The 20345-nt window shown below is 41.3% G+C and overlaps 1 protein-coding gene across 1 annotated transcript; it reads left to right on the forward strand.

Annotated features, from left to right (window-relative positions):
* Positions 1–1011: 1011 nt before the first annotated feature.
* On the forward strand, positions 1012–20228 carry RAB32 (RAB32, member RAS oncogene family). Its single transcript, XM_013178337.3, has 3 exons — positions 1012–1400; positions 16916–17193; positions 18678–20228. Exons 1-3 carry the CDS (start codon positions 1172–1174, stop codon positions 18825–18827), a joined length of 657 nt encoding a protein of 218 aa, XP_013033791.1. The 5' UTR covers positions 1012–1171; the 3' UTR covers positions 18828–20228.
* The last annotated feature ends 117 nt before the right edge of the window (positions 20229–20345 follow it).

Here is a 20345-nt window from a genome sequence, read left to right on the forward strand (position 1 = left end):
TAATGACTATGTTTCTTGTCTATCCCAACTCTTGCTGGAGAACCTATGCTACTCCATGCCAACCTCCACTGGAAAAAAAAAATAAAAAAAAAAAATCCCATTTTTGAGTACCAATCTGTCCTTGGTTTATATGATGATGTTATTGCTGCTGCTGGAAAATAAATTCTAATTAAAGCAATTGTCTCGAGGTTAATAGAGCATGACAGCTTAAATTAATAAATTTAGACCAAAACCTCTAAATACAAATGTTGCTCAAGAACTCTAACTATTTTGCCTCATTTTGCCAGCTTCTCCACCTGCTTCCATTTATACTCCATGCATCACCTTTGTGTGACAACGAAGTGAGCGTGCTCCAGGCCAGCTGAGGAAGCCAGGTTTGTCTCACTCAAGCCACCAGCTGAAAGCATGGCAAAGGAATCAGTGTACGCAGTAAAGCTGCAGAGAAGCAGGGTGAACGGATGATTATTTGCCAGATCAGCTGCCAGGGATTTTAACCCCGCTGGTGACATCCCAAGCCTACTGGTGCCCGGACAGCCGCAGGTGTCGGGGAGCGGCTGTGACACCGAGACCGAGCCACCCAGCTGCCTCTCTTGGGGCCGGGATGGATGCTGTGGCTCCAAGACACCAAAGATGATTTGTTTGTTTGTTTGTTATTTATTTTGTTGTTATTGCTGCTGTTCTTTCCCAGCACGTGCAATCTGCAGACGTGGCACCAGACACTCCGCAGGACAGACACCCCACTTGCTGCTGACTTCCAGGGCCGTGCGTGCCCATTTACTGCTTGGCCTGGTGCGGCTCGTGAAAGGCCAGAGCCAGACCGAGGACGAAACGAGGCGGGATTAGTTTGGGAGCGGGAGGGAACCGCAGCTACTTGGTGGTGCTCGCTGGGGCCCCGGGCCGGACAGGCACGGGGCTGTAGCACCGCGACCCCAGCCACCGCCTCTCCCGGGGCCCGTCCCGGCCGCTCCTCCCCACCGCCCGCCTCTTCCCTCCCCGGGCATTTATAAGCGCGGAGTTTCCGCGTCCTGTGACTGCAGTCAGGTGGTTAAGGCCTCCCCTCTGCCGCCCGGCGCGGGCTGGCCCGGCGGGCAGTGCTGCTTGGAGGCGAGACCTCGGCCAGCAAAGTTTTGGGGCTGAGCAGAGCCGGGCCGAGGCAAGGCAGGCGGCGGGGATGGCCGGCGGGGAGGGGCCGGTGGCCGGGGCGGCGGAGTGCCGGGAGCACCTCTTCAAGGTGCTGGTGATCGGGGAGCTGGGCGTGGGCAAGACCAGCATCATCAAGCGGTACGTGCACCAGCTCTTCTCCCAGCACTACCGGGCGACCATCGGGGTGGACTTCGCGCTTAAAGTCATCAACTGGGACAGCAAGACCCTGGTGCGGCTGCAGCTCTGGGACATCGCAGGTGAGGGATGGGGCGCTCTCAAGCCTGGCTTTTTGTTTGTTCTCCTTCCCTGCTGCATTCAGCCACTCCTGTCTGCCTTTGAGGCTTGAGCAGAGTGAGGCCTCCGTCGGGGAGGTTAGTGTTTGGCTTCCCACAGGCTGTGTGTGCCTTTGCCAGCTGGTGTCAGTGGCTCTTGGCTTGTCCTGGGCTGTTGCAGCTGTCCTCAAAAAGCTGCTGTGCTCTGCTCTGCTTGCTGATTACTGCCTGGCCTCAGCTCCAGCTGCTCACTGCTTCAGCTTGCTTGTGGCCCCTGCTCCACAATGCTTCCAGAGGAAATACATATCTCCTCCAGGCAGGCTGTGCTCAGCCAGCACGCCTTACGGGCTCAAGGTGCTCACATAGCTAGTACTGGCCTCACATAAGGCATGCTCAAACTTTGGTTGTTTGGAGCCATCCACTTAATTTCAATGCAACTTGTGTCCCCGCAGCATGGGGTGAGCGAAGGGGACTTGTGTCGTGCTTAGTTCTGCACTCAGATTGTGGGTTTGTGTATCAGAAAGATACTCTGAGCACACAGAGGCAGAAAAGCACTGTGGGCTTTCTCAAACAGCACAGCATTCCTTTCTTATGTATAACTAAGAACTGTTCTCTAACACGTGTCTTAGAGAATCAAACACTATACATATCTTGCTTAACTGCTTATGCTGAGGTATTAAATGACGCAGTAAACTTTATTTTGCTGTGGTCTCATAAGAAGCCCATGTCCTCAACTTGTTAATCATCTCAAGTTTGCACCACATTTCTGGCTTTGTGTGTGGCCTGGGTATTAACCTGCAGCTCTCTTCTTCCCTTTCCACCATCTTCAGACTGTTTCCTTGGATATGAAAACAAGTAGGCTTTTAACTTCAATTACTGTTTTTAAACCTTAGGTTGGAGGATACTGGGATAACAACTGGTAGTTACTGTTTCTGTGATCTCTCTCCTTTGTTAAGTGGAAGTTCATGAAACAGGAAGGGTAACACAAAGCTGCTGTACCTCTGTCTTAAAACACTTCACATAGAATTCCTCAGACTAAAAAATCTGCTTCTTGCTGCAGTATGCTGAAACAGACCATAGATCTTTCTGCTCTAGGGCAAACTGAAATATTTTTTAATTCTTGTTTTGGAGAGCAAGGGAAATACTGGCAGGGTTTCTCTCCTGATAGGTTCTCTTTTCGAATCAGTTTTCAACCTTTTTTTTCCCCAGTCAATTGGCAGTATTGGTGCAAGCTGCTACAACACTCTGGCTGTAATTTAGCAAGTCTGGGGTTGTGAAGATAAGAGAGGGAAGGCTATTCAGGGTCTTGGTGTTTGGCAGGCTGCCACACTTCTGTTTAACTTCTCCTTAACCCTTGGTTTCTGAGACACAGGCAGACTGGTGATCTGCCAAAGCAACCTGTTTCAACAGGCTAAGCAGAAACTTAGCTGTACTTGTAAAAAAAAAAAAAAGTATTTTATATTATGGGAACTTCTAATAATATAGCCATGCATTAATTTCAAGACCTAGAAGACTTTTTTTTCACTCTTGATTATTGCCCTTACTGTATCTTGGAGTTGTTGATAAATCTGTAGAGGCTTGTGCTAATATTGCCAATAAAGTGAACAGTAATTCCCTTATTCTCCTGTCACTGTTTGTATATTATTCATAACAATTCCAGGCCTACTGCAGATGATGCCCTACTAAACTAAATGGGCAATGTTTCCCCAATCTTACAGTTTGATACATGCTTTCATATGAATCTCCTCACTAGCCTTTCCCTTGTAAAAACGAAGGTAAATACAACAATCTTGCAATTTGCAATCCAAATTCTTCTGCTGAATCTGGTGGCTTAGGCTGTTCTGTTTCCAAGGGGCTGGGAGCCCTTCTCCAGTAGGGAAAAAAAGAGACCAAGAACAGAAGTAATTGTATTTCTAGTGATATTTGATTGGGCTGTGCTCAGCTAGTATGAGAGCAATAGTTCAGACTCCTGTTAAAACTAAAATAAAAAGGATTTTATTAATACCATGAAACCATCATGGATACTACTGCTACTGTAATTGAGCTGGAAAGGTGTTCTGCAGTTTTCTTTACTTCATGAATCTTTCTAAACACTAAATACCTGAGGATGAGGCTTATGTAAAAGTTATTAGTTACAGAGAACTGGGTTGAAGATGGCTTCTACATAGTCCCAGCATATGTTCCCTAAAGCATTTTATTAAAGTGTGTAGTGAAGTATCTGAGCATGTGATAATCATTCCCTCTTAACTCATTAGCCCAACTGTCTTCTGGCTTTCAACAGCTCACATAGATAACTATCTTCTGGTGTGTGCTGACAAACAGCTTTAGATCTCTTGAAGGGATCTAAATCTTATGGTAAGTAACACTACATGTGACTTCCCTGCAAGCAATGTGATGCTGGCGCTCTGAATGGATTTTGATGCCTTTAAAAAGGCTTCTGAATTCAAGTCAAACCCTTGAACATAGTAAAGCATGTTATTTTTTCACTAGATCAAAGCTTGTACTTAAAGTCCATCATAAAAAGCTTTCTTCAAAGAGCCATGTGCTGCAATCTAAGGTTGTGTCACTAAATCAATGATTAAAAACTAACCATGTAGCTCAATCCATCAGCTGAAGATTATAATGCAGATACTGTGCTGGCTTCTGGTGTGAATGTAGCCAAACATCAAACTGATGAATGTTGCGCTGTATATTGCAATGCAGCAGGTTCATGAATGACTTCAATTTCTTGTGCTAGTGCAGGTTTTTAGTCATAAATCCATATAATTACCTAATAGGCCATGACAGTGTTACATTGCCAATTTTTTTTTTTCTGGTGAGAATAACCTTCCTATTGTAGGGTACAAAGTAATGCAAAATCAAGGGTGGGGGTGGGGGGGGCAGGCGCAGTGCAAATAGTGAAGGGGGAAGAAGGGAACTGTTGTGTGTATATTTACGTATTCAATAAATACTCAAGCATTTTAGTTACATAGGTACAGGCTGTAGCTTTTTGAACAATGGAGGTGAAAAGGCTTGAGAGACTGATTAGTCAATGTCAAATAATCTTGTTTGCTGTATGAAGTATTCTGAAAGAAGCTGAACAGATTATATATATGCATGTCTGTACAGAGCAAAACTTCTAAACCTTAGCTGCCCTTGGGCATTACTCTTGTTTTTTATCTCAGCATGTGAAGCTATGATAAGTTTCTCTTCCAGGATAAATTCTGGAAGTGTTAAATGGTTAACCTCGTTCTTCAAAAGACATAAATAACTGGTGAAATAAGTAGGAGATAGGAGTGAGTCATTGTGGTAAAGAGATAAAAATCAAAGGCATCTTAATGATAGGGGAGTGTGTTTTAGTCCATCTCAATACACTAGAGATTCATACTTGACAGGCATGCTCTCTTCATCAGTACACTGACCACAATGCAGTGTAGGATGTGAATATAGTGTATTGATGAAACTTTCAAATATGATTGAAAGAACACTGTAAGGACTTCCCTGAATCAATCAAACTTTTGATTTGAGCTAGTAAGAGCAGCATTGTCACTCATACCAGACTGTACAAACATGCAACTCTCTAGAGGGTAATAGTGGTAAGTCAAAGATGACCACTTGAGTTTGGCTTCCCCTGAAAAATGTCACAAATGACAACTGGTAGACAAATTTGAAAGCTTTGAGTGAGGCATTCTGCATTAATTTTGCAATAGTACCCTTCTTCCAGGACTTGGTTAAAATTTCTTCATCAATGTTTAAAAATGAAGTATTGCTCTGACTGAGATTGTGGCTGTGGAATGGGCCAAACAGAAAAGGAACAGTTGTGTTTAGGTATTCTAAGCATGTGATGCAAAAGCTTTCAAGAGCTGATGGATAAGACTTGTAGCATGCAGATTTATTATTAAACTCCTGTCTGACTTCTTGAAAAGATCTGAACTCTATCTTGTTAGAATGTAAACCCGTCCTGAAGAAGATGGAGATATTGGATGAAGCATCTTCCTCAAATACTAAAGTTGAGGAAGACCTGGAATAACCCTTTTTTCCATAAAGACAAATGGATCTTAGGTATGCAAGTAGATATTAAGCCTTCAATTTATTCAGGCGTTTAACTTGCTCACATCTATAGGAAACTATGAGAAATGGGAAAAGTGAGTGCAGGAAGCAACGGATGTGGTAGAAGAGAAGGAGAATGCTCAAACATATTTCAAAGTAGAAAAACTAAAGTGAGGATTTGCAAAGCGAGACAAAGCAAAATGCAAGCCTTTTGGCTTAGATACAAGAGTGTGAGGCTGTACCTGATAATCTTTTCTGTCCCAGAGGAAGAAGGTCTCGCTGGAGAGGCAGTGTGCTTCTTAGTAGCTATGCGCTTTCTGTGGACAATAACTTTGAACTGTTGCATGTTTTGTTGGCTGAGTTTCAAAGACATCCAGGTTGTTTGGGTATGTGAGATAGTGTGCTTCCATGTGAAAAATATTCTAGCTTCAAGCAGCTGTGTACTTTATTTCATTTTCAGTCTGTACTTGTGCTGCTGAGGTGCCTGAAGACTGTCAAGCTGCTTCAATGTACCAGGGCACAACTTGTTTCTTCTGTTATTAACTGTAGTTTTTTTTTAAATGAGGTCCAAGGAAGCCTTAAGTGGTGTTGATGCATCCCTGAAAGCCCATGGGGGTAACAAGGAAACTTCTTCCTATATGTACCTAATTCTGTGCCAGAGAGGCATACTGCAATTATTTCTCAGAGAGGTCTGTTGGAGGCATAGAGCTAGGAGGTTGTTGTGGTTTAACCCGGCTGGCAGCTAAACACCACACAGCCGTTCGCTCACCCTCCCCCCTCCCTCTCTGGGATGGGGGAGAGAAACAGGAAAGTGAAGCCTGTGAGTTGAGATAAAGACAGTTTATTAAGACAGGAGAATAATAATAACAATAATAATAATAATAGTGATAATGGTAATAGTATTAACAATAATAATGTGTAAGAAAACAAGTGATGCACAATGCAATTGCTCACCACCCGCTGACCGATGCCCAGCCTATTCCCGAGCAGGCGGCCCCCCCCACCCCGGCCAGCCACCCCTATATATTGTTTAGCATGAGGTCAGATGGTATGGAATACCCCTTTGGCCAGTTTGGGTCAGCTGCCCTGGGTCTGTCCCCTCCCAGCTCCTGCTGCACCCCCAGCCTGCTCGCTGGCAGGACAGAGCAAGAAGCCGAAAAGTCCTTGGCCTGGTGTAAACACTGCTCTGCAACAATTAAAACATCAGCATGTTATCAGCGCTCTTCTCATCCTAATCCAAAACATAGCACCCTACCAGCTACTATGAGCTACTTAACTCTGTCCTAACTGGAACCAGGACAGAGGTGGTAGTCTTGTAACAACTTGTCCTTACCCACAACATGTTTTGAAGGTCCGCATAGGGATTGAAGTGGCAGCTCCTGCAAAGAAACCGTGAAGAAATTGCCTAGTTGTGTGCCTAGAATAGGTGAGCATAGGGTGGAGGCTGGAGAGTGTAGGCATAACATGCCCACATCTGTGCTTTTCCTCACTCTTAATACTCAAATCTACTGAGTGCAATTGAAAAGGAAGAGTGGAAAATGTGCATATAAATAGCAGTATCAGAAATGAATGCAAAACTTGGAGGTCAGAGCTTTATTTCAAAAAATGGCAAATGATTTTAAGCTGTTTTCTGGTTTATCTGGTGATGGAGGTGGGAGCACTATCCCTCTGGTGACAGCTGAGGCAGGTCAGAAAACTCCCAGTCAGGGTCAGACCCTCATGTGATCAAGTTCAGACTGACAAAAAAGATCTGAAAGACCTGGGACTGATCTCTGAATGCTTCTTGCATGCACACACACAAACGTACATTTCATAGGAGAAGAATTACTTAATGATGTTGGCTGAAAACTTGCAGGACTAGCAAAGGTGGCGGGTAAGTAGGCCTGCTCATCTTGAAAGCTTTTTGAAATGCTGTCTTGGAGGCAGTAGAGACAAGAAACAACTGAAGACGTGCTATGTATTTCCTTCCAGAAACCACCCTACTGTGGGAAATCTTGTGTGGGTGTCCTTTCCTGTGACTCTTCTGGAACAGCAGGATTGGGTTTATGAACTTTCACTGGAGAATGACTTGCTGTACTTGGAACTCTTCAGCTAAGTGGTCCAAGTAACTGCTAAACATGTTAAACTTGTTTTTTTGGTGTGTCTTCAGCCTTCAGACATCCCTGGGCACCACAGATGTGAAAAGATTCTCCATGGTCTACAGATTCTGCATGTCAACATGCTTTCTTCCTTAGAATTCTTCTGTTTAAGTAGTTGCTTATCAGATGCTCTCCAGCAAGCTATGGTTGGTTGTCTGGCTGATAAAGCAATTTCCTTGTCCTACCAGTGCGGACTGCTGAAGGTTCTTATGCTTAGTACTACATCATACAGCAACACCCAGCACTGTGTATGTTGTCCTAAACTAAACTTGTTAAAACCCTTTGTGCTGGTAGTTTAAAAGTAGGAATTTCACAGGCACATGGGAAATAGTGCAGTCTTGAAGTTAGTGTTAGGCAGTTTTAGTATGGTAACTGGACAGTCGTACCTTGCACAATCAAAGTTGTTTCATTTAAGTGGTAGACTTGATGTTCTTTCAGTATCTTGGAAATAAGCTTAGAATTTCTTCATAGGCTTTTCCGGGTGTCCTAAAGGTAATGGGGCTATCTGATCTAGTACACCTTTAAAGGAAAGATTACTGTATTGATTTTTTTTGCAATCACTCTTAATTTCTATTCACAATGAAAGCATCACTTAGTAATTGAGCTTCTAATCACAATGGATTAAATGGTGCTTCAGCCTTATTCTGAAATGGATAAGGCTTGTATTTTATAGCAGTTGCTCAGAAGGCTTACTTTTTTTTTTTTTTTACAAGGTCATAAAAATACTTCTGTAGCACTGTGGTACAGGAGCAAAGGATGGATGGGCCCATTAAAAGGGGGAAGGGAAGACAGATATGAGGAAGAATAGCATATGTCACGCGACATAACTAACTTCTGGGTCAAGTCATAAAACAAACTAGAAATCTGTGCAGAAATCCATTAACTTACTTTGATCATCAAGCTTTTTTGAGGCAAATGTCTGAATTCTTGCCATTCCAGTCTTACTAGCTCAGGTAGTAAGAAATGAAGTTACTTGATAAGTATATTACCCTTCAGAGAGAAACCAGTATAGACCACATTTAATATACACTTTTCTCTTAATGTATGGAGCTTACATGAATGGAGACTGACCTTTATCAACTTGCTTTGCATTAGTATTCCAGCTCAGAATCTCAGTAATTTTGCCTTACTTACTCATCTCCACTTGGCTTTTTACCAGTTTGGTTCTCTTTATGTGCACACTGCGATTGGGTGTCACTGAAGTGCATGTACACAAGCACAATTTGAGCAGACAAGTGCTGTACAGGGGTTGTTCAAAACTGATTATTTTCTTACCTGTATTTCATAAGACAGGTAATCTTAGCAGCCTGGCTCAAAAGTCTCCAACATGCTGTATAAAATAAGTTTCTTCTCTTCAGTAGTGAGTGAGGAAGCTGGGATTCAATTTCAGAGCTGCTGGAAATATTTACCTTCAGCAGCGATTATTGATCTGTCTTTGCAGGCTGTTCCCTCCAAATACTCAGACTGGAAGTTCTGATGTGTGACATGCCAGGTCAAAAGGAAGTGATTTGCAGTAAGGAAACTTGTTAATTTTCCTATGGAAGCATAGTAATAATTCCTTGAGGTTCTTGCAGGTGTTAAAGCTAGTATGAATGGCAATAAGCAGTGACTGCGGAGTGCAACATGCTTCTCAAGCTGCCTGTGGTAAAATATTCAACATTTCAAGTTGTCACCTAGCTACAGAGATGCAGAACAAAGGTAGATGTGGTGGTGTGTTGCTTTGAAGAATTGTAGGATTTCAGGGCTTTATGGACCTTGTTTAGAAATAAACATCTTAACTCGGGCTAGAAAAACCCTAACACCCTTTCAGTAGGGATAGCTTCTAGATTAGCAGTAAGTGCAAACCAATATTCCTTATTGTGTGGATCTTGGCAGCTTTTCAAAAAGTATTTTTAAAGAAGCCTTTGAGTGTCACTGTTAAAGCTATGGGAACTTGTTCTTTGAGTGCTCCCAGACTAGAGTGCTGGGCAGAGCAAAGTGGCAGCTACTTGATATAAAATTCCAGTGGCACACAATGTGCCATGACACACTGACTGTTTTAGAGATTAAAATTTTTTCAGTCTCGTGATAAAGTTGATCTCGAGACAAACTGACTTTAGAATTGTTCTCTTGTGTTGTGAAATGCCACAGTGCCATGCAGCATCACTAAGTACACAGTACAGCTCTGGCTGTGTGGCAGTGCACTGAAGGAGATGGATCGGGGGTGTTGGGCATGAAGTAGTTTAACTCTGGCAGGTGACTTGTTTTAAGACTTTTTAGAACAAAATTGGAACTACCTGTTCATGCTGTTACCGGCACTGATTGTCAACTTTGTGTGAATTCTAATGCAAGGAGTTTTTTCTATACATGTTGTATCTGTTTAGTTAGAAATTATTTAGTTTGGTTGAACTATACTCTTCTATGGATCAGAAATCTACTGCTTCGTCAGGAACTTCTCAATTTGTCAAAACTGCAAGCAGAACAAGTGAAAACTAACCTGTGAAATTTTCCTGTATGAACAGGACTGTCGGTCTCTTACCTATAGTAGACTTGATTCTGGATGAAGCTAGCTGAATTGCAAGTGCATCTTCTCTAAGCTTAGAGGAGGTAATCTTAGATTACAAGATATTAAGCTGTTAAAGCTAGTTTAGGCAGTCTTAAATCACTGGATTAGCCTAAGGCTACAGGCAGCAAAGAAAAGTTTCAGTCTTACTGTAAACCTCCCTGTGAGCTGTGCAGGTTCTTGAAGAAAGTTCCTCCTACATACAAGCTTTTTCTTTGTAGAAAAGAATGGTGTGCTTTCCCCATCTATCAGGATGGCAGATGTTGTCAGTTTTTACTGATAGAAATCAGGTATCCAGCTTCTGAGTGCTTGCACCTAGGTGATTCTGCTGTTGCATTGGTCCGACTTTATCCTGAGGTGTAGAAATAACAAACAGCAAAATCGGTGAGACTAGCTACCTGAATTTTCAAATGGAAAGACTAACAAATAAACGACTAGTTCAGATTCTGGCTGTGCTGTGCAATGAAACTTTAGAGCAAGCTACTTCGTTCTGTTAAAGAATGAAACAGTGACTTCTAAGAACCCGTGAAAGTGCTTCAAGTCCTGATCTAAGCAGTCAGGACACTGCTTCACCTGAGCTGTCATTTATCAGTTACTTCAATGACCACAAATAGTCTAGAACAACTCTCTCGTACATACTGTACCTGTAGTGTACAGTACAGTGTGGATGGCAGGTCTCAATACTGTCTCACTCAACAGAATTGGTTTTATTGCACTTCCCTGCTTTCTAATGTAAACATAACCAGAGTACCAAAGGTCATCTCTTATAGTGAAGTGGGAGTCAGTCAAGTAGGGATTAACTGGCTTTTTTTCAGTGAAAAGCCTTTCTCTGAAGGGTGTGGGACACTTATTGTCAGTAAGTTGTCCATCCAGTGGTCATTATCTTTCCCATACCACCCTTAGTAAGAAAGGACACTACCAATTCACTTAAATTATCTGAGACTTCTTTTCTTTACTCAACCGCCAGAGCTGCAGTGGAACTATTTCTAGTGCTGTCTAATACAGGAAAATGTCATATTCATGTTCTTGCCTTTTTAACCTCTTGGCATTTGTCATCAGAACCACAAATACCAAGTATTACTTTCACAGTGGTGAAAAGTAAGAGTGAAGCTTGATGTGCCTTTTGCAACTCCTACAGGTTCCTAATACCTGCTATGCTACTGATCTTGCTCAACACCTCTGTAGTTTAAACACTTGACAGTCTTGCACTGATAGCTTATGTGGGTAAGGATGAGGAACAGGAAGACATCTAGTACTGGCTATCCCGGAGTCTCTCTGTCTCTTTCTCAATCTACAGCTGCTGCCCATGTGAAAAAGCAGGCAGTCACTTGAGCATGTCCTGTAATATTGATAGTGGTTTGGTTAACCTACTTCCTGCTGAATAACAGATCCAGTCTAATTGGGTAAGACAGTTCTGGGACAAGCTGTCCTGGCTCAGGGGGTGGGTGGGGGAAATACCAGCAGCAGTGGTGGCTTGCAAGTAACATCGGTATATCTCACTAAAAAGCAGCCCCAGTCAGCTCATACCTGAACCCCATGGTGCTAAAATGTACATTAAATGTCTGGAGAATGGGGCAATCCGGGCTATTTATTATCTGGTGTCAAACACCTAGCTGTAGGACCATCAGACATTCAAAATGTAGTGGCTACCTAGGAAGTGAAATGGATATTCTTGATCTAAATCTGAGATGCTTAGTGCATTATAAAGGACCTAGGACTTCCCCAAGGGAGACAGGTACCAAAACCTGAGCATAGTGCCAGTCTGAGTCTATCCTAAATGTTTACAGAACTCTGGGTTAAAACTTGAATAGTTCATTAGAGGTTACTTATTTTTCTACTTCAAAAGTATTTATTTTCAGTGGTCTATTGTTTATGCATGTACACAAAACATCGCATATGGACTGCAGTGTAGCCCGATGTGTTTACGCTCTTTATATCACAATAGTTCAGTGCCAGCTTTTTTCCTCAGTAAAAGTTGTCTTAAACTTGCATTTAGATGTTCTACAGTGCCCCTGCAGGTACCCCTCTTAGTGTCCTCACAGACTTCAGGCTATGTTGTTGCTAACTACTGTAACACTGATAAATGCTGACAGTGGAGCAGAATCATTACTTAGAGGGCTTTGCTTATGGCTTGCACTGGACTTCTCTGTTTTGGAGGAAGCATGTATCAACTTTGAGATACTTATGTATTTCCAAATCTGTTAACTTGCTAAACATTGACCATAAGTTTCCTTCTCTTCTCTCTGTGGTGAGAGAAACCAGAATTCTCTGTACCTGCATGGGGTCTTACCCTGCTGTTCAGATCATCAGCCAAGACAGTTGAGTTCTTTCACCAGGCTGCCATTAGTGACCGTTCCTGAACTTCTTGAATTTTGGCATGACTCCTATTGACTGTCGATGGTCATGGTGAATACCTGGTCTTTGATAACCCTTCTCACAAGGGAAGGAGAACATTAAAGTATTCCCAGACTAACATTGATCAATTACAACTGTTCATTATGATTTAATTAAGCATCCTGTGATATAGTGTGTATATATAGTACTGTAGTTGAGATTCACCTGTTGACAGAAAAGCAGAATAACAGGAAGACCTCTGCAGGATTCTACTTCTAGGCTTCTTGAACTCGCCTAATTTGATTTACTAGGTCTCTTACTTTCTTTGCTACTATAGTATTGCTGGATATTTCTTGGCTTGGTTTTATAGATTAAAGATTTCTTGTGTGGTATGTTCCTTTACTACTTAAACTGCCTTTTAAACTAACTGGACACTGAGCTGAATGCTGAAACAGCTGCTTGGCCTTATTCATAAACTGAGGGCTTTGACTATATGCTGGAATTCTGACAAATCAGTATGACTGTGTCCAGGGGAAAAACTGCAAAGCTCATTGCAGTGGTCCTCAAAGTTGTTTGCTGTTAGTCTGAAATAAAACTTTTCATCTAGTTGTGTTTACTTTTGGGTGACTTTAGCCTGCTTCTCCAGTCTAGGATTATTTGATGTGGAACTGCCAGACTTGTTTAAAATCAAATTTTGAGTTCTGGCCATCCATTAAGCTGATTAGCCTGTCAAAGATCTCTTCAGCAAGAGAAACTGTTTCATCATTCTTCTACTTGTCAGGCTTTTATAACCTGTGGTCATCTCTTCCTTCCTCATTAATGATAGTTCTTGGAGTATGTCAGAATTAGTTTTGTCTGAGAGAGCTGAGACTCTCTCCAGCAGTAGTGCTTGTGCCAAGAAAATGGTTTAAATGCAAGTAACAAAGCTGTGGTTTCTCAGAGTAGTGTGGCTTCTTAATAGACTAAGACTAGATCTTACAAGGTAGGGGAACTTGTGCTGTACTTCTGATATTGACAGAGGTGAACATTTCCTTTCCTAGTAGAAAACAGCTGAGGGAAACTTCTAGATAGGCCACTTTCCTGTCAGTGAGTAGGTTCCTGTTCATATTAACCACTATTAACTCTTAAGGTATGGGAGAATTTTTCTGGAGGAACCAGACATGTCCAATACCATGCATATCTATCAGTCACTTGCACATTTAACATGCTTTTTCTAGTCTCAATTTTCATCTCATAAGCAGGAATTAAGACTTCCAGTAATGGTAGGAATGCAGGGCATCTCCCACTAACTAAAAGCAAGAACTGCCACAATAAGTCACGCTGCTGTGATAAACAGGACACCCTTGTATATTCCTTGCACTGGGAAAGATTGCTGTAGAAACTTGTAAAAATATACTTCAAGGCAAGGCTGGCACTTCCTGAATCTTATGGTGATAACTTTATCTCTTGTAGTCAAGTAAAGGACAGAAAGCTTCAGATATCAGACCAGGCTCTAACTTTTTTCATGTAGCTAGCTATGCTTTAGGTCTGTTTTGATGTAAACTGGGAAGCAAGAGTAGCTCCCAAGGTCTGATGCAGGTTTAAACTAAACTTCATTCCTGTGATGCTGCTGTAGGGAACTGTATTAGATCCCAGTGCAGGACGTTATGCAATTATTTCACTTGATGCTGTTGCAATTACTGGAAAATATGGTGAGAATGCGTGCTGAGTCATTTAGATGTAAAAACTTTGTGGTTAGAGAATGCAGAACTCTGCATTGCACACAGCTACTTACATATAAATGGAAGTACCCCCAAATAAAACCTCAGATCCCCATGACTGTCCTGCAGCTTAGTCTGAACCCCTGAAACAGAAAGGATACCTCAGTGCTACCACCAGGATAACAGCAAAATGACAGACCTATCAGCATGACTTATCCTCTAATGTCCTCTCTGTAGCACCGTGCTAAGCAAGCAGTTACATTCCTGTCCTTTTCCTTCTGCAACTCTGTGCACTAGAGGCTTTAAGCCTAGTTTTGTCTGATCACTTCTAGCCTTTTCCCCTCTGTGGGTATGATCCTCTTTCTGTACTGCCAACATTGTTCTCACAGTGTAAGATTACTACAGCAAAAATCCTGCTGGACTTAGGAAATGAGAAATCCCTGACTGAACTGAGCATGGCAAAATTTAAGTAAAATCAGTTTTAATAGCTTATATAGGAATATCTCTCATAGAGAATGATGTTCAGACTTGTAGTGTTCTATAGCTTGTTTTCTGCAAGCAAAAAAGCACTTGTTTTGTGTCAAATTCCTGTTAAACTTGCAAATACAAGAGGCTCAGGCTAAAGCCTGCGCATTGTCAGCGGTAACAGAATTGTACAGGAAGTCTACCTGGTTTATACTGAACTCTCTTCCTGACTCATGACACATACCTGTTAACACAGGAAAAATTATCTTTTAGGCAGGCCGTGTGTTATTGTTTGTCTATGGAATAGGAAGATCCTATCCATCCTTATAGGACTTTGAAACAGATGAAAGAGCAGTCATAAGCTAGTATGCAGGTCTGACAGCATAGCATATGCAAATTCCAGAGGGGAGGGCAGCTCTGTAGTGAACTGTTTTGGAGCTGGGGCTACTTCAGAAAAGAGCAGCTTTCAGACTGGAGTATTTGATCTATAAAAGGCATTAATCTGTAATACTACACTGCTGTGTGTCTTCTTGTTTGCTGTCATGCAAATTTGAATTATAGAAGAATATGCAGAGAATGCTTTTTGTTTTGTGAGCCCATCCTCTGGTGCAGAGGAATATGCTTCCTGAACTGAAGACAGGATTTAGCCCTCTAGCATTTAGCACTTTAGCAGGGAAACATGCCTGCGTAACAGGAATTGGTGATGATACCAAATTTACCTAGCTATGCCTTTCCAGGCTTTCTCTTGTGCTTGAAAGGCAACAAGTTGTTTGTGTACAAGTTTCCTAAACAGTGTGTAATGAATGTGCATCTTTCAGTGACAGTTTGAGATGCAGGCTTGGTTCATCTTTCCCCTTCTGCGTGTTCCTTGTTCTCACATGGGATACTCTGCTGGTAGTAAGAAAGTCGTGTAACTTGTTCTCCTCCTCAGTGTCAGCTAGTGATGCTGCTTTATGCAGCATCATACTTTAAAAGTTGAACAGTTAGGAAAAAAAAATCCTTTCTACAACTTCACGGTTCTATGGAAGCTACTGCTTGTGGCTACTGCTGGTTTCAGGCATTTCTAGCAGATGCTTTGTCTGTCTCTTCTGAAAATCTCTGTAAAGAATGAGCTAATCTGAAGTACTGACATGAAAACGAAGCAATTGAGCTAGGAAAGCATCACGTTGAGCAGCAGAACTTGTCAAGTTCTTTTACTTAGTGATTTCTGGTTCTTTGTGAGAAGATAATACCCAGTTCTTCTGGTAACTGTCCTTGGTAATCAAAGACAGACTGAAATGTTTATAAACAAAGGACAGCAATGTTCCCAATTAAAATCCTAACTTTGTTCTAAAACTGCATGTGAACTAAATGCTAACGGCTAAAGTAGTTTTACAGTGTATTAAGTGGCATAGTGCAAGGATCACTTTTCCCGGTGGAGACTTCTAAACAAAGCAGAAAATCATTTTAGTAGCCCAAACTTCCAAGTGATATGCTCACACTTGATACTGTTTTGCTCACTCAAGTATAAACATAGTGTGACTTTTCAAACAGAAGAAAAGCTGAGCTGTATTTTAAGTCTACATCTCAAGCATACTGACTACAAGAGCTGTATTTATGAAGAAAAGGGTTTTTTAGTACTGGACATTGGCTTTCATCCAGATTTTTATTAAGTTCAATTGTACTTGAACTATTCTGGTCACCTTGCACCAAATCCTGGGACTGCGGTAGGATTCCTATAGTTGGAAACTATTACAGAGAAGGTCTTTGACTTGAAAGGCAAAGTCAAAGATGAGAAGTTTAGCTTAGAACTATTAAAGTAGCTCTGTCTAAGCTTGTCCCTAAGGAAAAAATATATAATGCAGGTGATTCCTTCAGAAGATCCACTGAAGGGTATTAGGCTTCAGAGCTTGTAGAAAGCTACATCTGTCCCCCTGTTAAAGCCTCTGGGTTTGCTTAAATTTGTATCTGAAGTGACTAGGTTTATCTAAATCATGCAGAAATGTCTTTTGTGGAAATAACTTCTGTCTAGTTGTGCTGATAGTGCTCTTTGAGAGGTAATGCCTAAAATCACTATTTAACAAATAAGATTTAAAAGTTTAAGTGGTAGCTGGAGTTGCAGACTTTTAGCATCTGGCTTGTCATGTATGATGTACATAATGGCCCTGTTGTAATCAGCTTCCACAGGATGGAAGAGACTAGGCTATTAGAGCGAAATGCTAAACTGATGTATACTAACCTGGTACAGAAGTCTACTTATATTCACTACAGCTTATGCTAAAAATATAACTACTGCTACTCCCTTCTTTTCAGGCCAGGAGCGTTTTGGAAATATGACAAGAGTATACTACAAAGAGGCAGTTGGTGCATTTGTGGTGTTTGATGTCACAAGAGGCTCCACTTTTGAAGCTGTTTCAAAATGGAAGCATGATTTGGACAGTAAAGTATTACTTCCCAATGGTAGCCCCATCCCTGCTGTTCTTCTTGCAAACAAGTGCGACCAGAAGAAAGATGGCAGCCAGAATCCCTCTCAAATGGACCAGTTCTGCAGGGAAGGTGGCTTTGTTGGGTGGTTTGAAACATCTGCCAAGGTAAGCATAAATAAAGATGTTTTAACTGGTAAGTATCGGTTATGTTCATCTCTTCTAATGCCATGAGGGGAAGAAAACTAAGATATAGGATGTGACTATGTTCCACAAAAATTAGATATGGTGTGCAGGATAGCTTACAGCTACAGAAAACTTCCAACATATACGGATTAGATGAGAATTGCACTGTAAACTCAGCTTTAAAACTAACTGGAAGCCTTAATTAACCAAGTTCAATAAGCTGCTTTGATCTTGTGTGTGTCAGGATCAGTATCATTCAGTAGATGTTAGTTCTACTGATTGAACTACTGAAAAAAAAGGCAAGTTATCTTTAGGTGCTGGTTTTCATATTGCAGCTTTTCTTTCCTGTTGCATGAAGGAAGTGGTAAGACTTCAGAAGTGAACAAGCTATTTGCTCACTTGCTACTACCCACCCTGATGATAATGTTACTAAACTACTCTTCTATTTTATCAGGCAGTAGCAAGACTGAACTAGGGAAAAGCAAATTGCTCAGTGTAGCAACTTAAGATAGCTGCTTTATTCAAATAAATGAGTAATGTTTTATATTGGTTTTTGTCTGCCAATTTGGTCAATGTACATATAAACTTGCAGTAGCTTAGTTGGAAGTGAAATCCAACAGTTTAAAACCTGATTGCTTGAAATGTAAGGTTTCTTTCTAGATGAAGACAATGTGTCTGGCAGACCAAGTTACTGGTCTGGCTGATAACTCCTTTACATTGTAAGCTAAACCTCAAGGTCCCTCTCTTTCCTTGTTTTGCCCACTTCCTTTAGCTGCTGCTGACAAACTGGCACAGTGTTATCTTGTAAGCAATAGCCATTTCTGGCATGATGCACAGATGCTTTTCCTTAAAAGTTCTGTAAGAGGAATAAGTCTTCTCCTGATTGCCTTAAAATAAGGAAAGTACACAGCAACTGAGGCACCAGGCTGAAATACAACTCTAGGTATCCTACATATATGACTTCTTTGGAGTGTAAATTAAGTTACTTTTCAAAGCATGCGTAAGAAAATGTAGAGTAGCTAGATGAGGCACCCAGATTTAGCTGCGTTTCAGGCTGATTCGAAAGGTCCTTTTTCGAAAAATGATAAAATCCAAACTGCAGCAGAAACAGGAAAAGACCCTAGAAGGTGTCTCACTACTATGAGCACTGTAACCATCTGTCTTTCCTGATGCAAAAATCCAATTCAGCACTTGTGACTCTTCCAAATGTAGATGAAGCTTATTCCCAGACAGCACACTAGATTAGAGTCAAAGTATTCTATATGTAATATGGGTGAATTACCTTTGTATCAAACCTTTCTTACTGATTTTTGCAGAAGAACAAGTGTTTGAGCCATAACCTCATGCATCTAAGGTGTTTGCATCATGCTGGTGACTGCAGAGAAGTTTGTATTTGGACAGCTTCTACTAGGAATGTATGACCCTTCTTAAAATAAGACTGACTTCTTTGCTTTCAATATTTTTAGGACAACATCAACATAGATGAAGCTGCTCGATTCTTGGTGGAAAACATCCTTGCCAACTATAAAACCTTTCCTAATGAAGAGAATGATGTGGGGAAACCAAAACTGGACCTAGACCCATTGAAAGCGGAGAGTAAATCACAGTGCTGCTAATGCTACCACTGTTCAGCAAATGTGATGGAATGAGCAGCAAGACTGTTCTTTAAATTAAACTGCTGCTATGGTGCTGCATTGTGACAATCCATATGGGGTGTCTGGTATTATCTGAACAGGTGATTCATGTGGGCATTTACATATTCTTGTTTAGCCTGGAACTTGTGAACTGTCACTCCACTTGCTTGAGTGGCTGCGTCTAAGTCTGATTAGTTTCTTACCTGAGAACATAAGGTATTGGTTACACTCCTGAAAAAGGAATAAAGTTACATTCAGTGTCTACTTTCCTTCTAGAACATATGGTACATTCCAAATAGGACTCACTCATGGTTTTAGCTGAACAGACACTTGCACCTTTTCTGAATACTTCTCCTTTGTCACCAGTAATGTCCCACTTTAGCCTGATTTCTCACCTACACACCTGTCCTTATTTATTATCCCCACCATGAGGGTCTGTCTCATTGCTAGTTCTCCTGGATCGAGACATTCCAGAAATCTTGAAGTGGACAATGACAGACAGGAGATATCATCCTTAGTGGGTTCACCAGGATTGAGTGGAGTAGACTGCTTTTACCACAGAGTAAGAACAAGATGGATAAACGACTGTATTTAATGGGAAAGGCATGGTTAAAGATGATAACAAAAATGCATCTCCAGCTAATTAAAGCAGAATATTTTCAGCTATTACTTTACCTGTGAAACACATTAATGAATACAGTTGTACTTCTGACACAACTATAGTTATGGTAATTTCACCCATATGCACACCTAGAAATGTCCAGAAACCTTTTCATGCACTAACACTTAAAACTTTAGCAAGAGTGCATAAAGTAAATAACTTACTGTCCTGTGATAATCAACTTGCTTCTTTTCTTCTGCCTGGAGATGGTTCTGAATACTGAGAGAAGGAGAGATGTCATCAAAGAACCAGTTAAACTATTTCTTTCTAGCCTATCAAACACAAAGCTCTACCTTTTTTCAATTTTAGAACAGTGCTGCACTCTTCTGACTACTCAGGGCTGGTGAACTGGCTTACCAGTTTGTAGCTCTCTGTGCTCAAGTTTCCTTATTATAACTCATATGCATTTCTGGCAGCAAATGAAAATCAAAAGGAGTAGAGAGACGACAGTTCTTGAATATATTCTGGAACTCTGGCTCTGCTTGGCTGAAAGGCTTTGAAGCTCCTTTTAAATTTTAAAGGTTTCTTCTGTCCTGGTATCTTATTGCTACTGGCTTCAGAAGTCTTATCTTGTTTGGTCTGATGGTACTGATGTTTAAACATTGCATGAAGTATGTGCCAGACTGGATGTACTCTAATCTGCATTGAAACTTCCTAAGCTGTCTTTTTTCTAAAGAGTAACATACTTTTTAAGAGACCAATAAATATATTTGGGCATCTTATGTTGTTGGTGTATGCTTTTGAGAATGAATCTTCATGTGTGCCATCCTGTATAAACTTGTTTTCAAATGTCAGTGAAAACGTGTATTCTAGTAGTTGCTGTGTTAAAGGCTTGTTTT

The sequence above is a fragment of the Anser cygnoides genome, chromosome 3 (genome assembly GCF_040182565.1).
Source record: "Anser cygnoides isolate HZ-2024a breed goose chromosome 3, Taihu_goose_T2T_genome, whole genome shotgun sequence".
NCBI lineage: Eukaryota > Metazoa > Chordata > Aves > Anseriformes > Anatidae > Anser > Anser cygnoides.